Source organism: Telopea speciosissima, chromosome 11, assembly GCF_018873765.1.
Source record: "Telopea speciosissima isolate NSW1024214 ecotype Mountain lineage chromosome 11, Tspe_v1, whole genome shotgun sequence".
Taxonomy (NCBI): domain Eukaryota; kingdom Viridiplantae; phylum Streptophyta; class Magnoliopsida; order Proteales; family Proteaceae; genus Telopea; species Telopea speciosissima.
Window position 1 is genome coordinate 24,693,023 of NC_057926.1, and position 10,752 is coordinate 24,703,774.

The following is a 10,752-nucleotide window of genomic DNA, read 5'->3' on the forward strand; positions in this document are numbered from 1 at the left end:
ACCTTTGCTTGTTTGTCCCTTATTGAAATATTTTCCTCCTTTCTTTTCGAGGAATTTTTAAAATTTCTTGGTGATGAGCGACATTTCTTTTTCTGAGAATGTGATGTCCTCTTCTTCATTGCTCTCTTCATCAGATGGATTAGTGGTTTGAGAGCTATGGTCTTCTTCTTTGGTTTTTTTATTTTCGACCATCTTTCGTCTTCACTTAATTCGACTTCATGAATGAGTAAAGATTCAAGCAATTCGTCCAGACTTACTTTGTCGAGATCCTTTTGCTTCCTTTATTGTTGTTACTTTCGATCTCCACTTGGAGAGAAGTGACCTGAGAATTTTTCTTACACTTTTGGACTTGGTATATGTTTTACCTAAGCCCTTCAACTTGTTGGTGATGCTAGTAAAATACAAAAATATATTCGAAATATTCTTATTTTCTAACATCTTAAATAGTTCATACTCATGCACAAGTTTATCAAATTTGGATTCCTTCACTTGTGAGGTTCCTTCATATGAAACCATAAGTGTATCCCAAATTTCTTTAGTCGTTTCACACATGGCTATTTTGTTAAATTCAGAATCAGTCAAGGCATATTGTAGGACGGTGATAGCCCTAAAATTATATTGAATTTTCTCCTTTTCTGCAGGAGTTAATTCAGTGGTTTCCTTAGGAACACTTTCACCTTCTACAACTTTAGTGAAAGTATATGGTCCATAGTCAATTATATGCCAAACCTCAAGATTATGAGCACATGTAAAGTTCCTATGTCAAACCCTGCTCCTGATTGACTGAGATTTTGACTGAAGGACAAGAACCCCTAACATGGCACCTAAGCACACTATGGAGTACCACTCCAATGATTGAAATTGAAGAAGAAACCATGAGGATGACCTCCTACATGCCTATCAGTAGATGGATCACTAACCCTTGCAATTGCACAGCTCATAGTATAATGTATTGCCTGGACTCCAGGTATTCTCTCTCTCCTCTCTATAAATGTGGGTCCCACCCCTGGAAATGAGTGCAAAAGACCCTAAATGACATGTGGGTACAAGGCCCTGACCCTGGGTAAAACCCCAGTGCAAGCCCACAGAGTTACAGCCTTACTGCAATCTCTAGGCGATGCATTAATCGATGCAGACATTACCCAGAAACATTGCCCAGAGTGGAAAAATGGATTATTTTAATGTTTTGATCTATGGGGACCCACCATATTGGACATGGGCACCCTCCATAGGCTGAGGGGAGTTTGAGGGACCACCTCATACCCTTGGATCATTATGGACCCCACCTAAGTGTCCAGAATGGCTATGAATGCAGTAAAAAATGCATTCTCAAAATAGGCCTTAGCAGCCAAACAGGCCCTAGTCAAGGGCTGGGCTATAAATAGCGGTGCCTTGGGTTCATTTAGAACCATTAGCACTGTTCAAATCATGGGAGAAAGGAGAAGAAACAAAAGAGAGAAAAGGGAGGAAGAAGAAGGAGAAGAGAGAAGGAGAAGAAGGAAGAGAGCAGCCCTGGATGTTGAGGATACCTCCTCATATACTCCAAGCTATGTTTTGATGATAACAAATAATACCTCTCTTGGACTAACATTTGTTTAAAGTGTGTAGGTGAGAGTGTAGCACCAAGTGAGGGGGAGCATACACAAGAACAAACACAAGAGTGTAAACAAGAATAATTGTTCAAGATGTCTATAAAGATATGGAAGTCAACAAGTCAAACTTTGAAGATTGAAGATTGAAGAATGAAGACATGATGAAGATCTTGTAGACTTGTATTCGTATTTATAATTTTAAGTCACAAATTGATGTAATACACACACACATGTATACATCCATTTAGAATGTCCTTAAGAGGTGATTTGACCCCTTAGACATGTGACCATTTGGGTTTAAAACCCCCCAAACCAAACCCTTATTTGAATTGGACTGATTTCCACTAAAATTGCCCAATTCGACATATCAGTTCCTGATCCGGCATACTGGATTAATAGTAATCTCAGGAAATCACTCACAGTAGCCCTCCAGAGTATGCTGGATCGTCATCCAGCATACTGGATCCAGCTTTGGCTGAGTTTTGCCCTGATCCGGCATATCAGATAGCCATCCAGCATATAGGATCAGTATATGAATGTCAATTTTTGACCGTTATTCTTTTATTCTATATGAAAATTAGGTGATCCAGCATACCGGATTGACATCCAGCATGCCAGATTATATATGGCTTGTGGAATCCGATCCTAATCTAGATTTCTAATTAATTTAAGCCACCTAACCTATACATACCCACCTGTTTAAGGCTCTAATCACTACAACTAATCACATTCAAGAGCCTCTAAGAACAAGTCACTCTCAAGTGAGAATTCAAACACCAAATCAAAGGCATTCAATCTCACTTAGCTCCCTTACTTCAACTTGCATTAAAGCTTCATAGTTTTTGAAAGGTAGCAAAGTTTTTACTAAGGTTTAAGGTAACTCTAAATCCCTTAGTACATTTACTTTTATTTAATAATTGTATTGAGTTCTCTTGCTCGGAATCAAGAGTAGGTTGAGTCCTCTTACTCATTGAATCAAGAGTAGTTGTTGTTGAGTCCTCTTGCTCATTTCTCAAGAGTTGTACGAGTCCTCTTGCTCTTACTCAAGATTTGAAATAATGAAATTCTCTCTAAGGTGAGAGAAGTGGACGTAGGCAAGTATTGACCGAACCACTATAAATCTATTGTGTCACTCTTTTAATCATTGCTTGATTATTGGTCATCCTTACTTTGGCAATTTTTTGTTTTAATTTTCGCATAAGTTTTTAATTTTCTAACCTTCACCTATTCACCCCCCCTCTAGGTGAATTCACATTTGGTATCAGAGTGGGATCTCAAGACCGTGATTTTTTAAATCCAATTAAGAGTTTAAGACCATGGGATCCTTTGTCAATCGTAAGATTGAGGGATACAACATTAACCGACCTCCCTTCTTTGAAGGTGAAGGATTTTTCTATTGGAAGAATCGCTTCAAGAACTTCGTGTGTGCCAACAATATTGACGCATGGGAAGTAATTGAAAATTGACCAAACACCATAGACAAGCCCAAGGAAGAGTGGATTCAAACCGATAAAGTAAAGATCCAACTCAACTATGTAGCAATAAGCTATATTCAATGTGCCTTAGGAGAAAAAGAATATAACAGGACATGTATGTGTGACTCCGCTAAGGAGATGTTTGATAAACTTGTTGTTACTTATGAAGGAACTTCTGAAGTAAAACAATCTAAAATTGATATGTTAGTAAATGAATATGAGCAGTTTAAAATGAAAAATGATGAAGATATATATACTATGTTCACTCACTTTACTAACATTGTGAATAAGTTGAAAGGGTTAGGAAAGGTTTACTCTAATGGTGAGAACGTTCGAAAGATTTTGAGATCTCTCTCAAAAGAATGGAGATCCAAGACTACAGCAATAAAAGAATCAAAGGACATCGACAAGCTAAGTCTAGATGAGCTATTGATATTACTCTAAACTCATGAGATGGAGCTCAAGCAAGACACTAAGGAGGATGAGCCTAAGGAACCAAAGAAGAAAGTTGTTGCATTTAAAACCTATGACATCAGCGATGATGATGAAGAACTCTCCGGTGATGAGATTATCGATCTATCCAAGAAGTTCTCTAAATTCTTAAAGAACAAAGGGAAAGGCACATTCAATAAGAAAAGATTCTTAAGGGATCAAAAAGGTAAAAATACTTCCAAAGAAACTAATGATTCTTCTTCAAAAGATACTGTGTGTTATGAATGTAGGAAGCCAGGACACTACAGAGGAGATTGTCCAAAGATATAGAAATATAAGAAAGCCTACAAAGCTGAGCATACCTTTGTTTCAAGTGATGAAGAAGAGGATGATGAAGCATCTTAAGAAGGAGAAGAATAAACTAATTTGGCACTCATGGCCATCGAAGATGAAGAAACTTAAAATGAGATAACTCCCACTTATTCATCTCATAAAGATAAGGACTTTTTGAAATTGGAAAAAACTTTTGAAGACCTCTACCAAAGTAGCATTGAGCTAGCCACTACTAAAAAGAATCTCTTGAAAGAGATAAACATCTTTAAAGACCAAAACACAACTCTGACTTCTCAAGTTAACATCTTGGAAGAAGAAAAAGAAAAATGGTGTAAAGCCTTAGAATCCTTTACTAATGAAAAAAGGACTCTTGACAACTTACTTGAAAATGCCTCCAAAGCACCCCTAAACAAATAAGGGGTAGGCTATGATGTGAACAAAGATTCAAATCAATCAAAGGAGCCAAGTTCAAGTAAAATGGCAAGTAAGAAAGCCAAAAAAAAGTTTTGTAACTATTGTAAGAAGAAAAGTCATTCTATTGAAGAGTGTTATTTGAGAAAGAAAAGCTCTCAATTCAGCAAACCCAAAGGGAAGACTCAATATGTCCTTCAAACTGCTGTATGAAATAATGGCAACAAGAAGGGACATACTATTTGGGAATGCTATCACATGAAGCAACCTTTTCACTCTCCTAGAAGACCCTTCAATAGGCAAATTCCTTAAAGACCTTTCAAGGGTCAAAACAGAAGAAATTCACCTAAGGTGCAAAGACCACCCAAAAGTCAAGGTTTATATAGAGTACCCCAAAACCAAAGACCTTGGAACCCCCAATCATACCCAAACTGGTATAGGAACCAAAAGGAAAATGGTAACCAAATGGTTTCGAGACCAAGAGAGAGGTATGATACTGACAATGATGGACCCAACGTACAGGGGGGACCAAAATTTTATTAAGCATCTCTGTTTTGTAAGTGAATATGAGCAACATGGAGTGGTATATCGATAGTGGTTGCTCAAAACATATGACATCCAACCCAAAGGTATTTTCGGAGCTCAAAAAATAAAAAGGAGGATGGGTATCTTTTAGAGACAACAGCAAAGGAAGAACAATTGGGAATGGATCCATAAAATTTGGAGGTACAGTAATCTCTAATGTTAGCTTAGTTGATAATCTTAAGTATAATTTACTTAGTGTAAGTCAACTATGCACCAATGGTTATTTTATGAATTTTAATGCATCCAAATGTGAGATCAAGGACCCTAATGGTAATATTATTCTTGAAGGAAGTAGAAAGAATAATGGTTATACTTGTGTTTTTGGCATGAACTCTCATGATGCATGTCTCATTTCTAAATATGATGATGCAATTTTATGGCATAGGAAATTGGAACATATTAATCATAAGATAATTAAATCCCTCTTCTCTAAGAATCTGGTGAGAAATCTACCTAAGTTGAAATTTGATAAGTAACCCGTTTGTGGAGTATGTCAAAAAAGTAAACTTATGAAGGTATCTCACAAAACCATTAACTCTGTTGCTACTTCTAGAGCTTTGCAACTACTCCATCTTGACTTATTTGGACCAATGCAAATCACCAGCTTGGGAGGAAAGAAATATACTTTCGTTGTTGTAGATGACTACTCCTGTTTCACTTGGACCTTTTCCCTCAAACATAAGAATGATGCAGTCGAGGAGTTTATATCTCTTTGCAAGAGAATACAAAATCAAAAGAGTTACCTAATCACTTCCATAAAAAGTGACCATGGTGGTAAATTTGATAACATAGATGATTTTGGCAAGTTTTGTCAAAAATAAGGTATAACTCATAACTTTTTGGCCCCTAGAACACCATAATCAAATGGTGTGGTTAAAAGAAAGAACAAAACTATCCAAGAAACCGTAAGGATGATGCTTACTGAGTACTCTTTGCCAAAGTATTTTTGGGCTGAAGCTGTTTACACAGCCTGTTATGTGTTAAATCGGGTTTTGATAAGACCTATTTTATTAAAAAACCCTCTATGAACTATTCCATAATAAGCTTCCTAAGGTTGATTACTTTAAAGTGTTTGATTGTGCATGTTTTATTCTTAACACTAAAGACAACTTAGGAAAGTTTGAAGAAAAGGCTGATGATGGTATCTTTCTAGGCTACTCCACAAATAGTAGAGCTTATAGAGTATTTAACAAAAGAGCTCTAGTTGTGGAAGAGTCTATGAATGTAAAATTTGATGAATCCATGGTCAAGGACAAATATAAAGACTTAAAAGAGGATGACAAAGATGAAGTACTTGAGATTAGGAGAAGAGTTGAAAATATATCTTTAGAAGAACCTAATGATCAAGTACATCAACTTCCAGAAGAGATAAAGACTATTAAAGATCATCCTTTTGACCTTGTTATTGGTGACCTTAATAAAGGTATACAAACTAGGAGTAAACTCCAAAGTATTTGTTCCAATGTAGCCTTTATATCTACCATCGAACCCAAGAATATAAAGGAAACCCTTTTGGATAGTGATCAGATAATTACTATGGAAGAAGAGCTTAACCAATTTGAAAAAAATCAAGTTTGGGACTTAGTGCCAAGACCATCAAACACCAAGATAATTGGAACTAGATGGGTTTTTAGAAACAAACTTGATGAAGATGGTAACATAACTAGAAATAAAGCTAGGCTGGTTGCTCAAGGCTATAACCAACAGGAAGGTATTGACTTTGATGAATCTTATGCACATGTAGCTAGACTTGAGTCAATTAGAATGTTGCTTGCTTTTGCGTGTCATAAGAATTTCAGGTTATATCAAATGGACGTCAAAAGCACATTTTTAAATGGCTATATAAATGAAGAAGTCTACGTCATTCATTCACCCGGATTTAAAGATTCAAAGTTCCCTGATCATGTATATAAGCTGAAGAAGGCATTATATGGCTTGAAACAAGCCCCAAGAGCATGGTACGACAGCCTGGTAAGTTTCAGAGGGGATCCTACTCTACCACCTCTCCGACTCAGTACCACAAACCTGAAGCAGCCCAGGCACCCAAGACAGCTGCAGCCCCTTATTATGGCACTCAAACTCTTATGTGCTATAATTATAATGAGGTCAGGCATATGATTAGAGACTGCCCCCGTGCCCGTCAAGGAAACTCTAGGCCAACTGTGTCTTCTAAGGCACCTCAAGCAAAGATAACCATTTGCCCTCCCCTTCCTTCTACAGCCAATAAGACTCAAGGGCGTGTGTACTCAGTCACCAATGAGGAAGCCTATGTGGATCCAGGTGTCATCATAGGTATCACACTCAATTCTTAGGTGTCGAATGCATCGAGGTGTTAGTGCTATAATTGGTTGCTTTGGTGTCTTCAGGTATGATTTCTGTTTGTTCCCAACCAACGTATGTGTTGTTTGATTCTGGGGCGACGCATTCATTTGTTTCCCCCTCTTTTTCCAAGAAGATACCGATCAAACCAAAGCTAATGGCCAAGAATCAGATGGTTAGTACACCAACGGGTAGCAAGATTGAACTCAACATGATTTATGCTCTTTGCCCGATACGTGTATGTGACCGTGGGTTGACGGCAAGTTTGATAGTGCTGGATATAAAGGATTTTGATGTGATCTTGGGTATGGATTGGTTATCCGCTCAAGGTGCCAATCTAATTTGTGCAGAGAGGAAGATCCAGTTTAAACCAAAAGGGGGTATAGAGTTTACTTTCAAGGGTATTAAACGGGAGAGACCCATGAAGGCTATCATTTCTGCCCTTAAAGTCCAGAAACTATTAGATGAAGGCTGTCAATGTTACCTAGCCTTTATGGTGGATAATGAAGCTAAGATTAAGCCTATGGATGAGATAAGTGTGGAAAGGGACTTTCTGGACGTCTTTCCAAAAGATCTGACACGGTTGCCACCAGACTGTGAGACGGAGTTTATGATAAACCTAGTACCGGGTGTAGCCCCCATATCTAAGGCTCCCTATAGGATGGCATCAATGGAATTAAAGGAGCTACAAGAACAACTTTAAGACCTGTTGAAGAAGGGTTTCATTAGACCTAGTGTATCTCCTTGGGGAGCACCGATCTTGTTTATGAAGAATGGTAGTATGAGGTTGTGCATCGACTACCGTGAGCTCAACAAGCTTACAATCAAGAATAGGTACCCTCTACTACGGATTGATGACTTATTCGATCAGTTACAAGCTGCCAAGGTGTTTTCAAAGATTGACCTTTGATCGGGGTACCATCAATTAAAAATCAGAGACAGCGACATGAGCAAGACAGCATTTAGATCCCGCTACGATCACTATGAATTCTTGGTGATGTCATTTGGGTTGACTAATGCCCCGGCCGTCTTCATGGAGTTGATGAACCAAGTGTTTCATGATGTCCTGGATAAATATGTCATTTTCTTCATTAATGAGATCCTAATATACTCCAAAAGCAAAGAAGGGCATGCAAACCACCTTTGCCTAGTACTACAACGTCTGAGGGAGAAGCAGCTATATGCCAAGTTCAGTAAGTGTGAGTTTTGGCTGGAGCAGGTGGCATTCCTTGGGCACCTCGTCTCTGCCAAGGGAATTGAAGTGGAGCTAGGTAAGGTCAAGTCAATAGTTGACTGGGAGACTCCCAAGAGTGTGGTAGATATCCGTAGTTTTTTGGGCCTAGCTGGCTATTATAGGGGGTTTATAGAGAACTTCTCAAAAATTTCCGCTCCTATGACTCAACTGACCCGAAAGGGAGTGAAGTTCGAGTGGTCAGATGAGTGTGAGGAGAGTTTTCAAGGACTGAAGCAGAGGATGGTTTCCACTTTGGTACTCACCATTCCTAATGGTACTAGAGGAATGGTAGTTTACAGTGATGCACCGAAGATAGGCCTCGGATGCGTTTTGATGCAAGATGGGAAGGTGGTAGCCTATGCTTCTCAGCAACTGAAGGATTATGAGAAGAACTACCCAACCCACGGCTTGGAGCTTGCAGCTGTGGTCTTTACTCTGATGATCTGGAGACACTATCTGTATGGTGAGAAGAGCAAGATCTATAGTGATCACAAGAGTCTCAAGTACTTCTTCACACAGAAGGAGCTTAATATGAGACAGAGGCGATGGTTGGAGCTAATGAAGGATTATGACTACACCATCCATTACCACCCGAGTAAGGCAAATATAGTGGCGGATGCGCTGAGCCAAAAATCGTAAACCCTTTTTTTGGCATCCTTGGCTGTCAGTGAGAAACTGGTTGAGGAAGCAAGAAGGATGGATCTGGAGTTACTAGTGGAGGGCGTTACTCTATCTTTGGCAGCCATATCAGTCCAATCGACACTGGTGGAGAGGATACAGTCAGCCCAGGCTTCTAATTTAAAATTTTAAGAAATTATTGAGGCCACCCGAGGAGACACGCAATAAGATCTAGACTTTACATTGACAGAGGGCAGTATCCTCATGTTTAGAGACCGGCTATGTGTTCCTAGCGATGCTCAGTTGAGAAAGGTAGTTCTGATAGAAGGCCATGAATCTTCTTATTCAATCCACCTTGGAAGCACAAAAATGTATAAGGATTTGAAGGGACACTATTGGTGGAGTGGAATAAAGAGAGACGTGGCTGAGTTTGTAGCAAGATGTCTCACTTACCAGCAAGTAAAGGCAGACAGACAGCGACCCCATGGCCTCTTACAGTCATTGCCCTCCCTGAACGGAAATAGGAGAATATTACTATGGATTTTGTAACTGGGTTGCCTCTTACCCCTAGGGGTGTTGATGCCATATGAGTTGCTGTTGATCGATTAACGAAAACATCTCACTTCATTCCTATGAAAGTCTCCTACAAGATGGATAAGCTGGCCCGTTTATACATTGATAATGTGGTTCACCTACATGGAGTCCCAATTAGTATCATCTCTGACCATGACCCCAGGTTTACATCCAAGTTCTAGGGTGGGTTCCAGAAGGCCATGGGCACATTGCTGAATTTTAGTACAACCTTCCACCCCCAAACAGACGGGTAGTCGGAGAGGACCATATAGACTCTAGAAGATATGCTCCAGGCCTATGCCATTGACATGTAAGGAAGCTGGGATGAGCACATCTTGCTCATCGAGTTTACTTATAATAATAGTTATCACGCTACCATTGGGATGGCACCGTTTGAAGCACAGTATGGAAAGAAGTGCAGAACACCCTTGTATTGGGATGAGGTAGGTGAGCAACATATCTTTGGCCCCGAGTTGATCCAGGTGACATGTGAGAAGGTGGACTTGATTCATGAACGAATCAAGGCAGCCCAATCTAGATAAAAGGGTTATGCTGATATGAGGTGAAAGGACTTGGACTTCACAGTCAACGACAAGTTATTTCTCAAGGTGTCACCTACCAAAGGGGTGATGCATTTCAGCAAGAAGGGCAAGCTGAGCCTAAGGTTTATTGGACTATATGAGATCCTGGGGAGAATCAGACTGGTGGCTTATCAGTTAGCACTCCCTCCATCTTTGGAAGGGGTACATGACGTATTCCATGTGTCAATGTTGCGGAAGTACGTTCATGACCCAAGTCATGTTCTATTACAAGAACCACCAGAGCTTGCAGCCGATATGTCTTATAAGGAGCAGCCTGAAAGGATTCTAGATAGCAAGATCATTCACCTTTGCAACCGACCTATCCACTATGTGAAGGTGAAATGGTGCAATCACCCAAAAAAGAAGCATCTTTGGAAGCAAAAGTTGAGATGCGGGCAAAGTACCCTTCCCTAGGTTACCTACTAGGTATGGCAAATTTCGAGGACGAAATTTCTTGTGTAAGGTGGGGAGAATGTTATACCCACACCTTGTATCCTAATATTTCTTTCTTTTATCCTTATAACGTGTAGCGGGTGCTGCCATGTATGCTGGTGAGCTGTTCACAATGATGGTCAAACCAAGCTACAAGATTGTTGACT

The 10,752-nt window shown here is 39.5% G+C and overlaps 1 protein-coding gene across 1 annotated transcript; it reads left to right on the top strand.

Moving 5' to 3' along the window:
• The first annotated feature begins 6,783 nt into the window (after nucleotides 1-6,783).
• Nucleotides 6,784-7,850, top strand: LOC122644891. The gene is made up of 3 exons (XM_043838260.1): nucleotides 6,784-7,108; nucleotides 7,195-7,410; nucleotides 7,498-7,850. The coding sequence occupies exons 1-3, from the start codon at nucleotides 6,784-6,786 to the stop codon at nucleotides 7,848-7,850; spliced, it is 894 nt and encodes a 297-aa protein (XP_043694195.1).
• Nucleotides 7,851-10,752: the final 2,902 nt, after the last annotated feature.

Excerpts from the sequence above, each read along its gene's own strand:
- LOC122644891 (XM_043838260.1), top strand. The coding sequence starts at position 6,784 with ATGGTACGACAGCCTGGTAAGTTTCAGAGGGGATCCTACTCTACCACC. Across the intron at positions 7,109-7,194 it reads GGAAGCCTATGTGGATCCAG|GTATGATTTCTGTTTGTTCC; the intron begins GTGTCATCATAG and ends TGGTGTCTTCAG. Across the intron at positions 7,411-7,497 it reads TGACCGTGGGTTGACGGCAA|AGAGGAAGATCCAGTTTAAA; the intron begins GTTTGATAGTGC and ends TAATTTGTGCAG.